This window comes from Lupinus angustifolius, chromosome LG12 (assembly GCF_001865875.1).
Source record: "Lupinus angustifolius cultivar Tanjil chromosome LG12, LupAngTanjil_v1.0, whole genome shotgun sequence".
Taxonomy (NCBI): domain Eukaryota; kingdom Viridiplantae; phylum Streptophyta; class Magnoliopsida; order Fabales; family Fabaceae; genus Lupinus; species Lupinus angustifolius.
Window position 1 is genome coordinate 12166760 of NC_032020.1, and position 24337 is coordinate 12191096.

Sequence of the window (24337 nt, forward strand, 5' to 3'; positions counted from 1 at the left end):
AATGTTTTAAGATTTACTATTTAAATATGCAATTACTACCTATCATATGTAGTGTTTTAAAATTAAAAAAAATGATTAGATAATATTAATTGATAATGTTTTAAGATCTATTTAAATGTGTTTCATATATTTTTAAAACATAATTCAAAGTAGAAATAAATTAAGTTTAATATAAAAATACTAAATAGAGAATCAAAATGAGAAGTTAATGATGCATTGATGCGAAAGGTACTAAGTTTAATATTCGTTTTTTTTCCTTTTAAGGCTTTTATCTCTTGTATGAGTGAAAAATGAAATAAAATTATATCTACCAGTGAACATCTTATTGAATTGACTCTCATCAATGATGATGTAATGAAAAAATAAAATGAGTATAAAATCATACCTCGTTTGACGATAGAAGAAATTAGATTTGTTTAATAAAGACGAAAAAAATGTAGGAGAAGTAGTTTATGAGTTTCAAAAGAATGGAAAATTAAGAAGTAAATTGAAATAAAAATCGATAAGAAGATTAAGAAGTAAATTGAAATGGAATAAAAATAAAGAGATGAAAAGTTAGTTTGATGAAAATAGTCCATTCTTAGACAATTGTCACATATATTTGTATTAAGATAGTAGAATAGGAATATAGTATATGAGAGTTCACTATAAGAATATGTGAGTATTTTGGAGGGCAAAAATTATTGTCTATGATAACATGATAAAGACCTTTTTTGTTATATAGGTAATAGATTTGGATATTTTAAATTTGTCATTGGATAGGAAATTACTTTTTTTTAAATTTATCTTTGAAAGCTTTTGAATTTGATTTTTTACTCCAAATTTAAGTAGAAATTAGGTGTTAAGAGCATACGTGGTAGTAAATAAAATATTCATTTCTATTTAGATCTCACATATTATTTTATAATTTATTATAACTTTATATGAAATAAGAATAACATATATAATTTTTTTTCGAGGATGGCAAAATTATTCTCATTCTTATAAGGTTCGCACAATATCTAATTTTTCCTACAACATCTAGTTCTCTTCTCACTTTCTCTTGGCTAAGAACAATCAATAATTGTTCTTGTTTAAGAATAAAAAATAGAAAATAAGAATGACAGAGTGAGAACATAGTAAGAATGTTCTTATTCTGCTAAGAACACTCTTAAAAAATGGGAGTACATTTGTTGTCTCACACCATGTACTATGAGCATGTGATTGGTCAGAAAAAATATATTTAAGTTAAAATTTAATTATTAAATATTTTTCCAACCAATCAAATGTTCATGAGACATGAAGTGACACAAAATGTGGGACAACAAATACATACCCTTAAAAACGACCATTGTATTGGCTCTAATTGCTTTAGGCATGAATTGTACCTATGTTTGAACTTGGTTGCAAAAAAAATATAATTATATAACTTTCATCGAATTAACTTTGTCAAGATTTATGACAGAATTTTTTGATTAGTCAGTCTTATCTCACCCAATGACATTCTCAAACTCCAAAATTTATTATACATATTTAATATATGACTAAGCAAATAAGTAAATTTATTTTGGTCATAATGATTTTACAATGCAAAAAATGAATTTATTATATCATATTAGAGTCCAACAACCAACAAGACGTTGATATAGTGGTGTAAAACCCGCTAGATCCACATGATGACCAAAAGGTTAAGAGTTCGATTTGTAAGAGCGACACTTGTTGGGAGGAACATCCACACAACTTGAAAGATATTAGTTCTTTATCAAAAACCGTTAGTATTATCCACACAAAAAATATTAGACTTCAACATATAAGAAAACTGAAGGAGAATGAGTCCAATAACTCAGTGAGTGAATCCCAAAATACACAAGACATATATAAAACTTGCTAGTTAGTAGTTACCTTGTTCTTGTTGCATGATAAATACACATGACTTGTTGTTGGAAATGCGATGATCAATTTGTAACAAATTATATTGTGGATTTTTGTTCAATGCTTAAGTTACATGGGTGAAAGGTTTATATGCTTTGTAGGGATACCTTTTCAATATGACATGAATGCCGCATATGGGTGGAAGGTTTAATTGTTGCTTCTCATCTGAGTTGGCTTTGAAATGATGTAGACTAATAGTATGATGTAAATAAGAATGATACTGTGTGAATGGTGATATTAATATTTGGGAGAATTTATTTTTCATATTAGGCTTAAAAGTTTAATGTTTTCAACTTCAGAAAACATGGTGGCCTCTCCAAAATATTTGGGAGAAATCGAAATCAGATTCTGCTTCTTTCTTAATTGTGTAGTTGTTGTTTAATAAAAAATCGGGTCGCGACAATATATCAATATCACAATGGTGGTGAGACAAAATGTTGCTCTTAAAATTATGTTTCATTCAGAAATGGTCCATTAAATACCAACTTAACCATTTCATGGTTGGAATTATCACGTGTCTATCCCAAAAGAATAGTTCCCAGAAGAGTACTTATTATTAGTTAATACTTTTAGGAAGTTATTTTGATGCTATTTGTTGGTTGGATTTTATGTTTGTCCAAACCATCTTGAAATATATAATAAGATCAAATTGCAACTGCAGCAAGTTAAGTATTCACATGTATTGAATGAACACATTTAAACATCTAGAACTCATTACAAAAGCTAGCACCTGTTGTATTAAAAAGCCATGTTTATGTTGCTGATTACTGACATGACCATATCTCCTATTTATATACAACTTTGTGGATTAGGTAGATTTTTCTGAAGTAACCTTCTGGTTCTTATTTAGAGCAAACTCGATGATTTTAAGATCCTTAATTTATTCTCTTCACTATAAATAAAATACAATAAAATAAAATGGCATGCTAGCTGATATTAGATACAGGGATTATGAATGAAAGAAAATCTAATACTGCAGAAAAACTTCCTACAAGAACCTATACATATTTTTTTGGCTGCACCATTTTGTGGGATTTATGATCAACTTACAGCCATACATAGATAAAAGGAAGTAGTAGTTTTAACTTTTAAAGGTAAACCTTGCAAAAACTTCTGGAAGATGGTGAATTCCAGCATTATCATCACATAAAGAATGAATGCACCAACCTTGTTTCTCATTTAGATATAATCTGCTAGGTGAAGTGAAGCCAAGCCACATGTGAATAGCAGCAGCAGCAAGGAACAAGAAACAGATGCGGCAGCATCAGGGCTTTCCGTTGGTTCCAGACCATAGACGGTTGATCCGCCGCCCGGCATTGTTGGACTTGGTGGAGTTGGGGTCATAGGAGCTGGTGGACTTGGTGGGCTGACATATGGTGTTGGTGGGCTCAAACTGCATTTTTTCATTACATGTTAGAATGCATGAGATTACATCTTTATGTTTAACAGTTTTAGTAATCATTGGGTGAATAAGAGATATAGTTGGTGCAGATTCTCACCTTGGTGTTTTTGCTGATGCAAAGTGGCAACTTCCACTACCTGCAATGATGTTAGACGATGTTGTTTTGTAGTTTAAGTTAGAAAAAGCACATAACTAACATGATAAAGTATGAGTTTGTTGAGAGCCTAATTTCATAGATAAATTTAGAGATAATAACTTTACTTGAAGCTATGTTACACAGATGAAATTATGATAAGTTATGCATGAGAAAATGATGAGAAGGAGGTAATCAAGGTTATGTGTTTGATGAAATACTTACTTGGATCATTGCTTGTAAGTGATGCTGTTCCTCCAAATGCACAGCTAGTAGGTGATGGATTCTTTTGGTAGTAGTCATTGAATGCATAAGAAGCGTGATCGCGGAGAGTGTTCGGGTTGTAACAGCTTGATCCTGATTGAATTGGTGAGCAATCTGCAGCACCCCATCCACAAGCATAGTCAAGAGCAACTTGTAAAGCAGTGTCTGAAGATCCTTGGTTAGCAACACACCATTGACCACCACCACCTGATGATGATGTTGGTGTTGTAGGATTTGTGTTTGGAGTTGTAGTTGGTGTTGTGGGGTTACCCTGAGAAGGGTTTTGAGTGTCTGGAGTTGTAGGGTCATTGCCTTGATTAGGATTCCCTGTGCCTGGAGCTGTGGGGTTGATAATAGGAATATCATCCATTTGGGTACCCAATTCAGATGATGAAAATATACCCTTGTTTTCTTCATCAGTTAATATTTTCTCTGTACATATACCTGTAAAAGAAACCAACAAAGATCCTATAAAACTCTTGTATAGTGCAAGAGAAAAGAATTTACTATTTTGTTTCCTAGATTAATGTTCAATGAGTAGTTATATATATAAACCCTTTGTAAAGTTGTCATCAATAAGTTTATAGCAGTTGAATCTATAAGTATGAATAGTTATGATCTTATAAATGGAAACTATCATGATTCATGCCTGAAGATCAACTTCAATCATATTTTCTATTGATAAATTAAGTCTAATACTCTGCAATGGCTTCACTTCTATAATCTTCAAAATCAAAAGTTGGTTTTCTAATAAATGCATGGGGCAAAAAAACTACTACATTTATACTCTATTTTTTTTTTACCTGAACTGAAGAAAAGATACAAGGAGAATAAACCAAGGTGCCAACTTCTTGCACTCATTTCTGAAGATTTGTTTCTATGCTTGTATTGGATTGCAGATATTTCCTTCTGGATTTTGAGAAATGCTTATGAGCTAAGATTTATTAAACAAGGGAAGCACCTGAAAAAGATTTTTATTAATATAATGTACACCTTTTATATATTTGTATATAATAAAAACTTGAAGAATCATAGCTTTCTTGGATCAAGGAGAGAAGAAAGAATATAAGCAAACTTGAGAAAAGAGACATAGGATAGTTTAAATTAGCAAGCAAGAGAAGGTGCAAAATCCTAATCTGTTTGATATTAAATCTGATGCTTGAAGCTGCTATATATATATATATAATTAATTTGATGGTGATATCTCTACAACGTTAATTATCTTTTGTGCTACACTTTTCAACTGTTTCATGGGACTGAACCAAAAGCTAACAGCCTAGGCACTGGTTTTGTTGTTCTTTCACTTTTCAGGGTATGTAATGAAGAATGTTGTCTCCTTCTATTCTTTGTTATGCTAACATTTTCATTCCCTTTGAATAAATAGTTCATGAATTCCTTGTAAAAAACTCAAGTCATGTGATTTCTGCCTTCTCCAACAAGAACTTGAGTAAATTATACTCATTCTTAAGCCTCTCTCAATGGTGAGTTTTCTATTATAAAAGTACTTACATTGTTTCTCTTATAAAAAAAAAATTTGAAACAAATGGAAAAAAAGAGAGTAAAATATTAAAATATTATGACGCCCACATACTGGATAAAGGTTAGTTGTTGTTACATAATATTGGGAAAGAAATAAGGATCAAATCTCTCTTTGTGCAAAATAATATCTCAATTGGAACATTCATGAAGAGAATATCAAAAGACAAATCATAGGAGAAATCCTATAAAACAAGAGTTTTGTGGAAGGGACACTTTAAAGATCATGTAAATATCATACAAGTTTTGCTGTTATGCATAGTTATTTCTGACAAGATCATATGTCCCAAAAAAAATTTGTTTCATGTCTCACGTTAATCATATTACAAAAAGTAATAAAAAAAATATTTTATTTTTTATGATTATTTTTTCTTAACTAATTGACACTTTTTAATAAGATCAATATATAATGAGACACCAAATCTTGGGACAGGTGATCTCTATTTCACATCCTTATAATTTGTTCAAATTTTAAGACTTCTTAATTATTTTTTAAAATCAAAATCCATAACAAGTTTTATACTTGCCCCTTTTCCCAGTTAGGTGTCCACATGATACACATCAAAGGAAAGAATCTTGTTAGGCATAAGAATAAAAACAAAAACAAAAACAATTGTATTAGCCTCTAGCGATTATGAAAGTGGTTGAAATTTTAATAAGGACTTCAAAGAAATCAGAAGTTTTTAGGTGCTCCCACATGTTATATACCATGAATGTATACATGATGAAATGCGAGACTAACACTCTTAGGCTCCTATGTGAGACTATATATAAAGGGTGAACCTCGACATAATGATAAAATTAAAAGGCTAAGCTCTTATAAACTGCAATCCAACATCATCAGCTTGGAGCTCAGAGACAAGAATACTTGGAAAAATAGCAAAGATGATACATGCACCTTGAAAATAAGATTCACAAGATCTTCAAATTTGATGTCAACCTTAGATTTATTTACTCATCTTCCCATGCAAGCAGTATAAGAAATAGATAATCCTCTTATTTTCATTAGTGTAATATTTTACATTGGTGCAAATTAAGGTACCTCACTACCTTGGCAACACCATAGAGTAATTAAGAAGAAATTGAAGAATAATATACAAAAATGCAACCTTGAATAGTTTTTCAATGCAATTTCCATTTTCATCATTGACAACATGGTAATTGAGTTCTTTGCCAATAGAGTAACACTTTCCCTGCCATTCATTCTACAAGAAGGGGAAGTTTTACTAGAAGAAAGAAGAATAAAGTATTAAAAGATTTGTACAAATGTAAAACACAGTTTCCTATGTTAGTAAGTGTTAAACCAACATGATTTTATTCTGCACTGGCTTCTTGAATACAAACTCTTGCATGCTTCCTTTCCTAGGATCATGTCTTCTCATCTCAAGGGAACAGTTACAATTGTTTCAAGCCAATGCATCTTCATGTTTAATGCCACATTAGTCAAGAATGTTGGGCATACCATTCAGCCATGTATCTATTATTAACATGAAACTCTTGAGACATACAAGGCGGCTTCCGGTAAACAGATTCTTCAAAAGTTTTAATTTCAATGATGAAACTAAAGCAAAAAAAATTGCATTAGAATTATCATAGAAACTGTTTCATCCTTGCCGAAGAATACTGCATTTTGAAAGATGTTTGCTGATATCATCCCAAGCTGTAAATATACATATTTGCATTTGAGTATGAATGAGAAAAGGAAAGAAAATGAAAATATATATACATATATATGATTCTACCTGGAAGTTTCTGGAAGTCAGGCTCTATTCCGTTGCCGTTTATGTCGTTGTAGTTTGGTGTTACATACTTTCCGACAGTGATAACAACACCAGATCCATCATGAAGCTCAAATACAGATTGGATTAAACCCTGTTAAAAGCATTGCACAAGGCACTGTCATGAAGATTTCATTACAACTACACCATATGCTTATGCATGTACAAGGCTATACAAGTATACAACCATTGCAAAAAATAGCAAACTACATAAGAACATGAGAACACCAATATTTTTTCCTTTAGTCAAAATATGTAAAGAAACTCGTGTTAGAAAAGCACAGAGATAATTAAACCATGCAATGAAAGTAATGTTTAACATTGCATTTTTTTGCAATATAATGAACACACCATAAAATAAACCTAACAGGCTAACATGTTTAAAGAAAAATGCATTCAGATGGACTTCGAAACTCAAAAGAAGAATACAGATTGAAGCAATGATAACAGAGTGTTTGAACCGATTAGAAGTGATGATAAAATTCTTAAACCTTGCCAAATGTGCGCTTTCCAACAAGAACAGCTCTACAATTATCATGAAGTGCAGAAGCAACCTGAAAAATAAGAACAGCGTGTACAATGGTATAATAAGTAGTAAGAGGTGAAAAAGAAAACAAGTATATTAATAGATTGAGCTCCTTACTATTTCACTTGCACTGGCAGTTTTTTCATTTACTAACACCTGCAAAGGTACAAATCAGAGATTCATGAGCCTTCTCAATAATGAAGGAGGAAACACATAAGCACACACCAAGAAAAATCTACCTAAATGATTTCTTAAAATAGCTCATCATGTTTCAAAATTATGGGTACTCTAAGTGCAGGATGGAATAAATATGTGAAGATGAATTTGGGTACTCAAATATTCTCGAACTCAAAATCAACCTATACCTTACTAGGTTGTGCACACAGGTGGGGTGTCAACTACATGGAGCACATGATGCCATTAGACTATCAAAAACCAAAATTTCGACAATCCGTTTGGCGAAAGACCTTTTTAAATGGTTCTCCTAATTTCTTGTTCAGTACACCCCTGCACATTTTTTCGTACTACCTTCCAGTTGATCGATTTACATAAAGTCCCAAAAAATATAGTACTCAAACCCTAACTAACATAATCCATTTCCACACAAACAAATCGATATTGGGAAAGTTGGGTTTGTCTCAACAGGGCAAGATACAACACCTATTATTCTGCACAATGAAATGTCGGATATATTGCTTCCCCAATGCCAAACCAAAAAAAAAGAGCTTGAGAAGTAAAATAGTCCCGAGAAGTAATTTTATGATACAAAATTCCAGACGTGGAAAAGTTTTTACAACAACAGGAGCTTGAAATAACGGTGAAGTATCTGAAACAACAGCTTTCTGGAACTCTGTATCTCTCCCAGCAGTGTAGATGACCTGTCATGAAGATATTAAAGAAAAGTCTGTGTTAAGCAACAATAGTCTAATCCACACACAGGAAAAGGTTGAAGGGGGTAAGCATCAATTTACCCTAAATCAAAATCATAACAATTAGCAACGAAGCACAAATTTTGCATACCGTGTCTCCTTCGTTTAGGAAAACCTTTGCAATTTCAATTCCAGCCTGAATAAGTCATAAGGTATAACCAAATTAGAGAGTTTAACAAGGCAGAGAAAAAGTATATTCAATACAAGGAAGGCATCATTTTATCTTACACCAACCAGACCATATTTGACCACATTTACTTTTACTTCAAGGCTTTAATGATGGCGTAGTTAATACATCATTTGTTCTACTCCCAGATTAGCTATACACTAAAAGATATTTTCTTCTTATGCTGTAAATAGATTATCATGCTATGTGAATGTTTCATAAGTTATAATGGATATTAAGGCATGAATTACACATTAATTCACAAGTCTGAGAGTCATATATAACCAAAGTTTTTGTCTCTTGATTGTAATTAAGAAAAGTTTATCTAGGAACACCTTTCAACCTAGGAGGAGGGCAACAAAAAGAACTAAGTGATTTTTTCCATATTTTAAGTGACAAAAGATGCCTAATCTGTACTTACCCTCCACCCTGCAGCAGACTTAAGCATCTTTTATATATCTCCACCTTAGGTAGCAAACAATATAAGCAAATTATGACTGTAGTCAATTTCAAAGAAATGAATCAAAGTGGTAGAGGTATAGGGTATGATCAAAGAAATTGTTCATAAAGCATATAGTTAGTGTTGGAACATGGTTTGTTGAAAACCATTAGTGGGAACTTTTGGGTGTGAAATATAAAGCTACGGTAACAACAGTTAGCATACAAATTCCCAAACTTTTCACCAAACAGGGTTATATGGAAAAGCAACCTGTACTAGTCCACCGCGATTGTCTCTAAGATCCAGTATGAAATATGAGGCACCCATATCTTGAAGCCGCTTCATCGCTGCACAATTCAATATCCATTTTGGTGTAACTATGTCATATATGAAAAACTGTATGCAACTTATGAAAGCAATTAATGGAAGGGACAAGAAGTAATTATATCATAAGATGAATGATAAGGAGTTAAATGTTAGTTAGTTCTAATTGAATAAGTAGAGCTAGTTATGCCATGTGCCAGCTGTCCTAGGCCCTTGTAATCAGGAGTTAAATGTTAGTTTTAACTGAATAAGTAGAGTTAGTTATGCCATGTGTCAGTGGAGCCATGTGTTGTGCCAGCTGTCCTATGCCCTTGTAAAGCTACAGCTAAAAAACTTTTTCACCAACCCATTCTGTTGGACAGTTATGATCATTTTCGATATCTTCCTTCACTCTTGTAATTCATTCATCTGTTCATCAATAAGAGAACCTCGGAGCTTTTCTCTTCTAAACTCCCTATTCTCCGTTCTGAGTTCTTCGAATTTATTAGTTTCCATTTAAGTTAACTATGCAATCATAGCATTTACTGATTGTGGCCATTAGTTGAATCTGAATCAGACTTGGTAAAAGGATGAAACAGAATCTAGTATAATGTAGTCCATTCTTTTCAAGTAACATGCATATATTTTCTCGCGTCAAAACTTCAAAATATGTCAGTAACTACTTGATCTTAAAGTTAAGTATATGGCAACATCCGGAGTAAGAATGAGTAGCAGAAGCTGGTCTTTTTCCCATCAATTTAAAACTAAATATAAAGAAAAATGCATGCTCTCATGAAAAGCAGCATCCTTTTAATTTAAACAAGAAAAGCTAACCAATTACTAGATCTTTTCTGGCCAATGCATTGAACTCTTTGAGACGTATGTACCCAACAGAAGTAGCACCACTGTCTGTTTGTTCCAGCCGATAAAAGACTGGTGTACGAGCAACAAGGTTCCGCTGGACTTCTATCAATTCATCAGGACCACAGTTGCCGTGCTTGACCTGATAGTAGCAATACAAGTATTAAACTTGAACATCATAAAAACTACAATCAAAGGCTAGAGCAGGTGCCAAACTAACTTGGAATCAGAATCCAAAACCTGAATAGTCACAGATGTTCCATTAGGGCCTTGTATCAGGGACGACACTTCAAATGCTGATTTTCCCACTACCTCCATGTTATTAACAGCCAATATTTCATCCCCCTAGCAAAGAGGCCAAGACACAGAAAAACATAAAGGTAATGATTATATAGATAATACAATAGTTCTTCGTATAGTTCCCATTTGAAAATTCCAATAGAGACACATAAGTACAAAATACTTTATGCTGATCACTACTAAAGATTCTACAAGGAGGTTGTTCCAAATGGTCCAAAGAACAAAACAAAGTGTAGGAGAATTTGTTTCTAGTGGTATATTGGGATTACTGGCTTCAAATGCTCGTGCAAATTGTAAGAAATTAATTATACTAAGTTCCTAGAAGTAAGCATGCGAGATTGATTATGACAGCAAAAAATTTAAGCATAAATTTTAAAAGACCTTAGCAGGGTAAATTTGAAGAGTCATCTTTGTCTACCTGTCTCACACCAGCAGAATGAGCGGGGCTATCCGTTATGATCCCAAGTACCTTCACTCTGAGGTGACCATTTTCATCAGGAACTTCCCTAAGGTTTATTCCAATACCGGTCATATCATACCTTGCCATCTTGGAGAACTTTTATCAATAGAAAAGTCCACATGCCATTAAGTAATAAACATTAGAAGCATGGTAGTATAAATTGCAGAGGTTAGTACATTATATTATCAAGCAAAACAAAAAGCAAGAATGAGAATGATGATACCAGAATACATTACAAGTTTCTTATGATGTGTATACATGTCTTAAAAGAATCCAAGATTGTAAGAAGAGGGTTGCTTATTGTTCTGTTAAGTGATATAGGCATACCACTATTCAATACTAGAAAACACATTAAAACACGTATTCACCATCAATTCAAGATAGAGAAATCCAAATCTAATAATAGAAGAAAAACCTCCACAAACCTCCACAGAGAGACCCATGAAAATTGAAGAATTAATTACCTCCTCAGGGGAAAGAAACCTTGTATAAGGGTCACCCAAGCTAGCCAGCATTCTCTTGATTATCTGATGCGCCTTGGATCTTGTTTGAATGGAATTGCTCAAAATATCTTCCCTCTTCATCTGGAAACAAACTTGCTATTAGCACTAACCATCATCACACAGTACCAAATATTAGTATACATTATGAATCAAGTAACATAGGATAAGGCAGCAAACTTAGTTAACAAAGTAATGAGTACAAATATAAATATTAGGCTTTTTGGTAGCCCTAAAGTCGGGGAGATCCCAATCACGGACTAACATTCCAGCTTCACCATCCTCCAAAGCCAGCTCAATTCATTAAGCTTTGGGACATGAAGTGTGACAGTTCGCACTCAAACACACACAGTCTGCTCTAATAATATTTTTCATCTTAAGCCAAAAGCTTTAGGTGGAACCTATGACTTTTCTCACTTTCTAGAAGCTCAAACCCATGGAATTTGTAACAATAAAGTATAAACCAAAAAGAAACCATCAAAATTAATGTATAAACCATAGTCATCTAATACACGGCTCTCTTTGGTACCGGTACATAATATGCATTATGCTACCCCCGCGAAATACCGGTATGTTAGGGGTATACTCAGTGAGTTTTCAATAGCTACCTGCATAACCATTTCTAGTGTCACTTATTGTAGGTTTGAATCCACTTTGGCTTCACCCTAGGTACGCTAGCATAAAATTATTTATTGTTCGTTGTAACTCATTCACGTAGGTTAGTGCATATCACCAATTACTTTTTTCTTTATTCTTTCTTTAATTTTTAATTATAGGTGAAATTTAGTTCATTAATTATAGGGAACCAATTGGTACGCAAGAACTAGTTCGCAGTTCACTGCCAAAATGAAAGAATTGTGTTTGAAAGGTATAAACTAGTCTATGATATATAAAAAAATAGATGCAAAAATATGGAATTTACCTGCCAAGTATCCTGAGACCAACGATGGCTACCAGTTTCAAGAAATGCATCATTAACAATCTGCCAAGCTTCCTCAACAAGCCCTTCATTGGTCACAACCTCAGGAGCTGTAGGAACCATGTCTTGTGACTCAACATCACGGCATGTTTCAGAAGGAACTGGAAGTGAAGGGGCTTCAAGAGCAGCAATGGCAGAAGAAGGAAATGAAAAGAGAAGGCCAAAGGAAAGGGCACTAGAGAGAGCAGTGTTAATGAGAGTGTTGTGAAGGAGTTTGATGCCGTTGTTGGGTATGGAAAGTTGAGTTTTTGATGGTGGTGGAGTGGTTGAGAAAGGTGGTGAGAGTTTGAGACAGACATAGCAGCAACTCATCTTCTTCAAAGTGGTGTTCTGCTCAGTGGAGAATTCATAAGGTAGTGTTACTCTTTCTTTACATTGTCTTGGTTTTGTTGTTGTGATTCATAATCCATATGTGGATCCCACAACTACACCATCAATAAGAGGCTAAATTTATCCTAGGATAAAACAAGAAAGAAATTATGTGTATTAATTAATTTTAACTATAAAATTATTTTTAAATTTATTTAGTATTAAAATTAACATGAGAATGATATTATTGTCTATATTCTCTACAATAAATATTATATTTTATCCCTTTTTTTCTTTCTTATACCAAATAACTATTAAAATGTCATCCACGTTAATTAATATAATGGTATAATAAGGTCTTACTACTACTATACTTGAAAATAATAAGGTCTTAATTCATTATGCCTTGTTATATATAGAGTGAGAAATACATTTCATTATACAAAAAAACAACTTTTATTCACTTTCTTTCTTTTTTTCTTCTCTCCCTTCGTCATGAATTGTAAACTTTGCGATATGAATTATTTTTTGAGTAAAAATATATTTTTAATATTAATGCAGTTTGTTGCAGTTGCATTATTGTAATTTGTATCACATTGTGGTGTGATGTAGTTGCAGCGATCAACACAACCACAATGTTTTGACCGCATCACATGATGTGGTCCACAATTTGAAACTGCAAATACACCTAAGGGGTCTGGACTCATTATCTAGTTAATTCAATTCAATTGTTTGGCATTTTCATGTTGGATAGTATCATTTACAATTGATAAGAACCGAGACATGTAATTTGGATTCAGGATTTGATGTAACAAGTGCACTTGCCTCATTGTCTGTTCTTCTCTTCAACCTTGCTCCTAATCTCTCTGTTTCAATGCTCTGCTTAGTAAGTTTCCCCTCATTCTCCATTTCATCGTCTTTGCTTTTGTTGGTCTAAGACTATCTTGATTTCTTGCTTTTTTTCTCTTTCTTCTGTATGATTTATCATAGATGTAGTCATGTGGATGTTTAAAGAAGAACCTCATGGTTGACTATTGTTAATTAGAATCTCTTGTTCATCATTATTTCTTCTGCTGAATGATTTTAATCTCCATATCTTTTCCAAAAATATATGGTCTTCATCTAGTAGCTCTTGCAATAGGTTTGTTAATATTTTCATATCTTATTTATATTTATATGTGCAAACCCTCACTCCTTAATTGTGCTACTTACATATTGTTAATGTTATCTTGTTAAAGGGAAGATAGTTAGCGATGGCATACTCATAAATAATGCAACATTAGTGAAGATCCTGGACTAATGCACAAGCTTAATAGGATTACTCTAAAGTATCATTTGCAATTAGCCAATGCATTTTGCAGTGTAGTTTTTGGAGCTCCCAAATCATGATAGCTCCATGAGGTTGTAAATGCATGCAAGATGAAGCTCACATCTAAAGTTATAGAAGAAATTAACAGTATTCAATAAAGTTTTCCCAATCCAAGTACCTGATGAATATATATGAATCAGTATAATGTTGTTGCATTATTCTTAATATTTTTCATCATGATGGTTTTTTTTCCGATGACAATACTATATACTTCGGTGTAGACTATGGATCAATTGGTGTACAATAAACATTTGCATATTGTCCTAGTTATTTGTTTAGTTACCATTATATGTGTCATGACATGCTTTTATATTTATTTTATTATTTGTTTATTTATAATTTATACAAGCACCTATTTTATAAATTTTAAAAGTTAACATGGTTGAGAATTGATATTTAATAACATTCATTTAACAACGCTTATATGTTAAACACTATTAAATATAAGGTGGAAGAGAATTAATAGCACTTATTGAAGAAAACGTTGTTAACTGTGTTATTTTTTGTTATCTTTAACGACATATATTGAAGCAAACGCTATTAAAGGTCGCACTTCATATATTAACAACACTTCTTCAATAAGCGTTGTTAAAGGTGTTAGCTTTAATAACGCTTATTGAAGAAAACACTATTAAATGTGTTATCTTTAGCTGCGCTCATTGAAGCAAACGTTGTTAAATGTCATTCATATATTTAACCAGGCTTATTGAAGCAAGCACGGTTAAATGTCATACATTTGACGTTTGCTTTAGTGAGCGAAAATCTTTTCAAAAACAAAACCTCACATAATAATACATATCACTCAGTTTATTATTTTTCTTAATTTTCTTCTTCTTCTCCATAACTTACTTTTTTTTTCCTCTTTTGTTTTTAGTTTATCTCTTCAATCAAGTTATCGATTTTGTTTTTCTCTTCAAGCATAAGGTAAATCGTTATCTTATTTTAGTCCATTTATTTCCCTCTTCACTAATAATATGATATTTATTTGTTGTGAAGTTATACAGCTATGGTGAAGTTATCGATTTTTTGTTTCTCTTTTCAAGCATAAGATAAATCATTATCTTGTGATATTTATTTGTTGTGAAGTTATGCATCTATGATATTTTAGGTTTTTGGCTATGGAGAATATTGGAGGAGAAATAATGAAAAAATTCTGTAAGATCTCATTACTCATATGTTATTTTATAATATTGGAATCTGTTAATGTTGAATGTAGTTGGAGTCATTGGTGATTTAACAAATCTACTGTAAATGTGGTCGAGTCGGACATGTTTGTCATGTGTTTGATAGAATATTTGGGATAAATATTGTCTTATTTAGAAAGTAGACATTTAACCGCGTTTGCTTCAGTGAGCGCTATTAAATGTCTACTTCTACGGTGCTACAAAAAGTATTGTTGAATATTATTGTGCTCACCTAGAAAGCACTGTTAAATGACAATTTTAAGCCCTATTGTTTTGCTATTCTGGATTAGTGATTATAAGACAAAAAGATATATATTGACAATGTAAAAGTTTTTTACAATGTCATCATTCATTTTTTTAATGATAATTGACTCTTAAATAAAACTAATAAAAATACATGATAGATGATGAAGTAAGTATAAATACACTATCAATATATAAATATTGAGTCTGACTTAGATTATTGGAGAGAGTAGTGCATAGGTAAAAATGTAGGATTATGCCACATGTAAAAAACAAAATTTCAATGGTAAACTTTTTTTACTCTTTCCTTAAATCAAATATTTTAAAAAATTAATATCTCTCACATTTTCCGGTGAATTTCATAAATATTATACTTTTAAGTATAATATGTGATGAACCTACTTATAAATTTTAAACTTATTTTTCCATCTTAGCCGTCAATTTTAAAGAAATTTAATAATTTAGATTTACCACTAATTCAAACCATTTGATTTATCTAAAATTGATGATTAAGATGAGAAGTAAATTTAAATCGAAGGAAATGAATCCCTCCTTATTAACTTGTCATGGTTTGGTTGGTCCACATCATAGCGGGCACATGTTCCCTCATCTTCATAAAAAGTAGGATTCTATATAAAAGAAAGTTTAAATAAATATTCTCCCACAAGGATACAACACAATAGGAGAATCAATAATCAAGAAAATATATAAAGAAAGCAAAAATAATGCATGATAGAGTTTGGTCATATGCTTTCATCAAATAATCAAAGATACGTGGCATGCCTTAAGTATCAATCATTGTTGAATTCTTCATAGATTAATACATTGTTGTGGGTTCCACTTTAATAATGAACATTGGCATGAATCTTATGATTATTTTATTTGAAATCCACTTATTGAGTGACCAAAGGGCCCAAACCTAGACCTAATCTTATCCAAATTTATTTTCGTTATTGTAATATATGATATATCAAATGTGAAACATGGAATCATGGAGAATCATTTTTATCTTTTATTGTCAATGATAGGATTTAGGTTATTTGCATCTGTACGCAACATGTCTCTAAAAAAATAATACAAGTGTTTCTAAGATGGTATTATGTATTTTTTCCTGTAATTATTTAAATAAAGTGATTCTTTTATGTTTAAAAGTTCAATTTATTAAGTTACTTAAATGTATTTATAGTAAATGGTTTTTGAAGTAAATTATCATATCTATATTTAAATGACTAATACATATATTTTTAATACTTTCATCTAATCATAACAATTAAATTATATTTAAATTATATATGTATAATAATATTATATATTAAAATAGTATGATATGAACATTATTATATAATATAATTAAATAGACCGGTTTATTAAAATTCTTAAAAAAATTACATAGCGTAAAGTATGTTATGCTAAACTAAATAGGATTTTAGAAAACAAATATTTTCATAAAAAAATTCCGACTAACATACTATAGGCAAGTAATAAACCCCAAATAAATGGTCTAATTTATATCATCCTTACCTACAAGGCTACAAGTGAGTTTCAGATAATCTAAATAATAATAAAAAACAAATATTGGGGCTTCCAAAAAAAAGAATATATGGAATTTACTGTTTTTTTGGGTTTTGACAAATAGAAATCTAAAGTATCCAAATTCATTCAACAATTCAAATATATTGAAGTCATCAAATTTAAAATTTAGAAATTTCAAATAATCATACCATACTCATGAACTAAGACAAGAGATTAATTGTTGAGTTGATAAAAGTAAATGTAAAAACAGAGTATATTCTAAAAAACAACTGAATATTGAAAAGTCAGAGGCTAAAAACTTATAATGGTTAGATTATCTATTGAATTAGAATTAACAGTTCAATTTAACGATATGAGGGAAATGTGGTAAAAAACTTATAAATAAAATATTTAATAAATGAGATACTATATGTTTTGTAAGTTTCAAAATATTAAATATATCATTATGTTTATTTTTATTAAATAAAAATATTACCCCGGTTTTACAATAGACATAACAAATGTCCACCAATTTTTTTTCATAATTATAGTGTATTTCATATATTTTGTTTGATACTACTAAGACTATTCTTCATATTAACTATTTTTATTTTGTGCACAAGTGGCAATATATTTCATCTATTCATGTTAAAATAAAAATAAAAAAGAAATTAAAAAAGGGAAATGGGGTTGAGAGATAAAAGGAGAAGCTGAAAAGGGAAGAAGAGGGTTTTTGGGTTTCCGTTTTGGTGCAAACAATTCGACTGATAGAGAGAGCATCTGCATAACATCGTCATCGGCGTGAGTCAGAATGAGTGGTAAAGGCGGCGGCGGAAGTGGCGGCGGTGGAATACCAGCAGCGTCACGGAAGATGGTACAAAGCTTAAAGGAGATAGTGAAAGACATGAGTGACCTCGAGATCTATGCCACTCTCAAAGACTGTAACATGAACCCTGACGAAGCTGTCCATCGCCTCCTCTCTCAAGGTACCCCCTCTTACTTCCATCATTCTTCTTCCTATTCAACCACTTTAAAAAAAAGCGGCTTAGTGCACGAGTCTCTCACTTTATTATCTTTTCCCAAGAAAAGGAATTTATCCATCTCTCGGGTCGAGTATGGTAGATGTATGCAGTCTTCTGTCTGATAGGCTCCCATTTAGTGGGGTCTGACGACTTTCGGGTTCTAAATTTAACTAACTATTGGTTCATATTTGATTTGTAGATCCTTTTCATGAGGTGAAGAAAACCAAGCGAGACAAGAAAAAAGACAACACCACCAACACTAATGATTATTATTCCAGGTCTCGTTCCTCTAACAACAGTACTCGTGCCGTTGCTTCTACTAGGGTTCCTCCTCCTCGAAAACCCTTACCAAAGAAGGAATACCAAAACGGAACGCCGGCGCCTTCTCATAATCTCAACACCACCCAACCACCTTCCTACAGGTTTACTACCTTCATGCTCATATTACTTGATTAAATGCTTATTCAATAAGTTTTTTTGTTTAAAATATGATGAAAATGTATTATTTTGCTTATTTTTATCATACAAGGTTTATAGGAAGGTCATAAACTATTTTTATAACTTGTTATGATAAGCTATTAAATAAGTACTTCTAAATGCTGCTTTAAACATATTCATGTTATTATGCTTATCATGTGTTTTCCAATTAGGTCAACTGATTCTGTTGGTGTCTTTGATGGACTACCTTCATCGGCATCACAGCAACATGCTCCATTGCAGCAATCTCCATGGATGGGTAACCCTGGTCAACGATCCATGGCTGACATTGTCAAGATGGGCAGGCCACAGGTTGCTGTCAATCGTGTCTCGAATCAGCAAGGCCGTGCTTCCAAGGTTTCAGACACAAGTCATGATCAAGGGTTTACGATTAACCAACAGGGTGATGAGTGGCCTTCTATCGAGCACCAATCAGGTGTTAATGAATGGCCATCTGTCGAGCATCACTCGGCTGTTAATCAATGGCCTTCTGTTGAGCATCGCTCAGCTGGTAATCAATGGCCATCGTCTGTTGAGCATAACCAACCAGCTGTTAATGAATGGCCTTCTGTTGAGCACCAGCAACCAGCTGTTAATGAATGGCCTGTTGAGCATCACCAACCAGCTGTTTCTGTATCGACTGTTGTTGATGCTGTGCCTGATTCTGAGTACTATACAAACTCGTCCAACTTTGGTGAATTGAATTGGCAGCAAAAGACAAATGATGAAGAGGTTCCTGTTGATAATCCAGACAATGTTGGAACTGCTTCTGTATCCGCTAAAAGTAAATTGGAAGATAATGAAGAAAGTAACTTGTACCAGGACGTTGATTCCTACCAACCTCATCGGCATCCTTTTGATAACAATGAAGGTGAATATGATGCTTATCATTTTTAATGTCTTGTACCTTTATTTCAATGGAAGTATTTGTTCTCTGTCAAATGTTATCACATAATTATAGTGTTGGTACCACCAGATGAATGTGCTTTTTTCTGAAATTCCTCTGTTTTTGTGTTGTTTCATGTCTGTTCTCTGCATTTCGCTCTCTTAAAAAATACAAATGCTATGCCAGAAACATTGTGATGCTTAGAAAGAGCATGGACATATATTACTGTGATACTCCTTGGATTCTCAGTCTGACGTGATCTATCATTCTGTCATTTGGGTTTTGTTAATGTCCGTGTTCCCTCTGGGTACTCGTTAAGAAATAAAAACAGCATTTTTCACTCATCCTAATTACCTGAAATAAGAAAGTGTTAAATGCCTTTTGGGCTACAAAGATACTAGATGCTTGTACTTTTCTTTTCATAGTTTATATTTTGTTTGTCACTCTTAAAATCTGATTGTCAAAAAAACATTATTGTATTACTAATGTTCATAAATGTATATTGGATATGTTGCCATGTTAGGTATCTCTGATGGTTTAGAAAGCATTATTCTATTACTAGTATATAAAATTCATGACTACATATATATAGTCTTCAAGTCTTAATTTCTTAACATCTTTCTTTCAGCTGAAGGTGCTCCTGTTTCATCAGTGGCTGCAAACTTTGAACAGCTAAATTTACACGCAGAGGATCAAGGGACAGAATCCGATGAGGAAAGTCCTTCCGTAGTAATTCCAGACCACTTACAACTCCATACTCCAGAATGCCTGAACCTGAGTTTTGGAAGTTTTGGATGTGCAAACAATGCTGCTCTTTCTGAATCTGAGCCACATGCATCTAGGCACTTGGAAAATAACTTGGAGGATACATCTGAAGCACCAGATGTTTCAATAATTGGGTCCTCGGATGCTAGGTATGTGCCTAGATAGTACTATTAAGTGTATTTTTCTGCAACATTCTTGTTACTCCTAAATTACTTGAAAGATATTTTTCTTGCAGACAACCTGAATATGGGGATGAGCATCTTACTACTTCCTCTGATGGAAATTTAGTACACAGAACTGGTGTGGGTGCTGGGACTTATGAGCATTCTTCTATTTCACAATCAGAGGCATTAAAATCTGAAACCCCTGAGCCTGTTCAAGAAAATCAATATTCATTTCCTTCATCTTCTCGTGTTTATACTTATGAAAATGCTCAACAAGCAGATGTTGCTTTTCCTCATTCACAGGCAAGCTCACAGATGCAGGACCTATCTTCCTTTTCCAATGTAATGGTAAGTTGTTATTTTTATAAACAATATACAAAATACTCAAGGGTCGGTCTTAGTTTGTGTCTTCAATGAAATAGTGTTGATGGTTGGTGTGTGCGGCTATCCATTTCTTCGAGAGTGAGTCACATTCAAAGGAATATACTGGTATCTGCGGGGCAGGTATCATTACCCATAAGTTATTATTGTGGGTATCCGTTGTGGCATGTGGGTATTTTTGTGGGTACCTATGGGTGCAAATGTTTTTTCCATCCCTACTCTTGGATGTTTCATTCTTGTTGCTGGAGTGATAAGTGAGCTTCTTACCATACTGCCAGAGTAATTTTCTGTGTCAAATTTCACTGCTCAGTTGCTTAAACCTGTATGACACGGACCCTACCCTTACTATAAGATATATTTTACCCCATAAAACCATACCTTGGTGCAGATCATTTGTTACTTTAAAGTAGTACTAACTTGTATTTCTGTTGTTTCTACTGTTTATATCTAATATTTAATATTATCTACCAACTCTTCTATCTACGTCTAACTTCTAGTGCTATTTTTGCAGCAGGCGTATACAAATTCTTTGCCCAGTGCTCTGTTGGATTCGGCGGTTCAAATGACAAGGGATGATATACCATACTCACCCTTCCCTGCGCAACAACCGGTGCCTGCTAAATATAGTAATATTGCATCTTCAATTGGTGGTCCAACTATAACTATGTCAGAGGTGCACTTCTACTCTAGCCTATTTATGTTTTTCTATATATACTAGCTTTTGAGAGCGACTGAGTTATATAAATAAAACTTGGTATTATGGTATACAGAGTATCTGATTATTCTTAGCCAAAAAATGTGCACTTGAATTAAGAATTCATGCTTACATTCTATTTAAAGGGCTGTGATTGTATACCGAAAAATTATAGTTATCAATAATAAGCATTAATTATAAGCAATCGATTGAGGAATCACAATTTTTTCCCAACCATTATTTTATAGTGCAACATTGGTGCCACATTTGTATTACATAGAGCTATTTCACTTGACTACCTTGTGACATTGGTTATAGTTCTGACTTTCATCCAGTGGTCCGCTTAAATCAGAAGATGGTATGCTGGTTCAGTTACTTAGATTCCTGAAGAATTGTTCAAAAAGAAAATCCACTTTGCTTGTTTTCCTGAGTGATGAGTGATTTGTGCCTTCTTGTAAGCTTATCTAATGTCAGTTGATGTATTTTCTATATATGACCTTACGGAGTTAACAATAAACAATTATCAATTTAAGAGGATGTACCAGATGAGAGAAGCCATTTGGATTTTATAATTGTGTCAGAATCTGTCTTCTTGTCCTGTGTCTGACTTAATCTATGTATTGCTGCCCTGCTATTCGACATTATATGCTGGTAGTGTAGCAGTTATAAGGCTTATATACTTCCATGCATACAGTGCCTACAAAATAGTGACCTGTTGACTAGTTATTAAGCCAGTCCTACTTGACAAGTCCTTTAATTTTAGATTACTAGCCAGTTTAGTTTTGTATACCATTAAAAGTGTTTCTAACTCTCTCTCTCATATATATATGCACATTATATTTTTTTATATATATATATATATATATGTATACAATCAACTTAACTGAGTCTACAGGGTTACATGTTATACACTTATATGTGTATATTGTATTTATTGTTCTGGGAAGAGGGTGAACATAGGAATTCAATCTTCTGATAATTTTCTTTGTCAACATGCAGGCTCTAAGAGCAAACAGCATTTCGACACCTCAACCTAATCCACAAGCTCAACCTGGTGCTAATGTTGCCACTGGACCTGCACTTCCTCAACACCTGGCTGTGCATCCCTACTCCCAACCTACCCTTCCTCTGGGACATTATGCTAATATGATTGGCTATCCATTCTTGCCTCAGAGCTATGCCTACATGCCATCAGCATATCAGCAGGCTTTTGCTCAAAATAGCACATACCACCAAACTCTGGCTGCATTGCTTCCCCAATATAAAAATAGCATTTCTGTCAGCAGCTTGCCTCAGTCTGCTGCTATTCCACCTGGATATGGTTATGGAAGTTCAACCAGTGTTCCGGGAGGAAATTTTTCTTTGAATCAACCTGCTGCCCCCACCAGTACAACCATTGGATATGATGATGTACTCAACTCCCAGTATAAGGACAGTGATCATATGGTTTCACTCCAGCAGGTACAAAGATCTTCATTATAAAATGCTTTACCTTCAACTGTTTTTATTATCCCTGTTAAAAAAAAATCTTGGAATTGAGCAAAATTGGTTACCATAGAAAACATTTTTCTCAAAGTGAAGTTATCAGTTTATGCTTGTGAAAATTCAGTCCTTTTAAAGGCACATAATATGTTCAAGACATGGCACAATTGATTGTCAATAAATTACTCAAATCTTTTTTGTTGTGAGATGTGGGGTGTTATGGGCAGGGATGTATCTGGGAAGGGCAAACGTGGGTGTTGCCCCTTCCCTCCTCAATATATTGTAAAATTTGTTTTTTGTAATAAGCTCTCATATTCATATTATATATATATATATATTTGGCTCTTCTGTCATTGTTTTCTGGATCAGCCTCTGATTACGGGATTGTGTTTTCTGTCAATGTTAATTATATTGAGGATGGAATGGACTGATTATGTTCTTTTTTGCCAGAATGAGAATCCTCCCATGTGGATCCACGGGGCTGGCTCTCGAACAATGTCTGCAGCTTCTCCCAGCGCTTATTACAACATCCAAGGACAGAATCAACAACCTGGTGGATTTCGGCAAAGCCAGCAACAGCAGCAGCAGCAGTCACAGCATTTTGGACCCCTTGGCTACGCTAATTTCTACCATTCCCAGGGTGGCATTTCTCTGGAACATCAGCAGCAGCTGCAGCAGCAGAATCCTAGGGAAGCATCCCTGGCTGGTTCTCAAAGTCAACAATCTAAGCAGTCCCAACAATTGTGGCAGAACAGCTACTAATCCTTATCATCTTCAGGACTTTCTCGAGGTCTTGGTGTGAGTTTAGAAGTGATGATCAATGAGGGGCACTTTTCACAGTCTGATAATTTATATGTACCATTATTTGGTCTGAAGAGGCCATGTATGGCTGGTGCCCTGTGCCATGAGGTTGTATTCTATCTATATAACTATGCTCTGGATGTTTAACATAGGTACTAAGTGTGCTAATTTGTTGTACTCTGAACAATTATTTTCATTTCCCCCTGTTTACTTTCTTCTCATCTGGTTATGGTGGAAAGTTTTATTGGATGCTACCTCCTCTAAGCTGACTTAGATTTTGCTCTTTTTTATGCATTCCACAGAAAAAAATTCTTCAACTAAGCATTTCACCAGGGACAAGTTTATAGGCTCAAATAGCCCCATTTTCCCCATGCTTTGAACACTTATTCTTATACTTTACCACTTTCTATCATAATTGTTAAAACCATACCGGTTTGGTTAGGGTACTGATATAGTGGTTCAGTAATTAAACCACTAACCGAACATATCTTCTTATATTTATATTTATATATATATATATATATATATAAACAGGTAGATACTCAAATTTATAATTCATAA

General features: G+C 33.2%; 3 protein-coding genes across 5 annotated transcripts; 1 reads left to right on the forward strand and 2 right to left on the reverse strand.

Annotated features, from left to right (window-relative positions):
* Window positions 2771-4673, reverse strand: LOC109362332 (PLASMODESMATA CALLOSE-BINDING PROTEIN 2-like). The gene is made up of 4 exons (XM_019608052.1): window positions 4514-4673; window positions 3672-4154; window positions 3411-3450; window positions 2771-3304 (listed from the first exon to the last, which is right to left on the reverse strand). Exons 1-4 carry the CDS (start codon window positions 4569-4571, stop codon window positions 3091-3093), a joined length of 795 nt encoding a protein of 264 aa, XP_019463597.1. The 5' UTR covers window positions 4572-4673; the 3' UTR covers window positions 2771-3090.
* Window positions 6346-12862, reverse strand: LOC109362331 (carboxyl-terminal-processing peptidase 1, chloroplastic). The gene is made up of 12 exons (XM_019608051.1): window positions 12431-12862; window positions 11473-11592; window positions 10967-11104; window positions 10489-10593; window positions 10222-10390; window positions 9355-9431; window positions 8571-8615; window positions 8345-8428; window positions 7668-7706; window positions 7516-7578; window positions 6989-7118; window positions 6346-6906 (listed from the first exon to the last, which is right to left on the reverse strand). Exons 1-12 carry the CDS (start codon window positions 12797-12799, stop codon window positions 6851-6853), a joined length of 1395 nt encoding a protein of 464 aa, XP_019463596.1. The 5' UTR covers window positions 12800-12862; the 3' UTR covers window positions 6346-6850.
* LOC109362330 lies at window positions 17763-24033 on the forward strand. Of its 3 annotated transcripts, none has more exons than XM_019608047.1 (8): window positions 17763-18090; window positions 18326-18548; window positions 18777-19474; window positions 20118-20403; window positions 20490-20766; window positions 21311-21472; window positions 22493-22954; window positions 23426-24033. In XM_019608047.1, the coding sequence occupies exons 1-8, from the start codon at window positions 17916-17918 to the stop codon at window positions 23735-23737; spliced, it is 2595 nt and encodes an 864-aa protein (XP_019463592.1). In that variant the 5' UTR covers window positions 17763-17915; the 3' UTR covers window positions 23738-24033. The 3 variants fall into 3 exon arrangements, with proteins under 3 accessions (XP_019463592.1, XP_019463593.1, XP_019463594.1); XM_019608048.1 differs by having other exon boundaries at window positions 21314-21472; XM_019608049.1 differs by having other exon boundaries at window positions 23422-23527.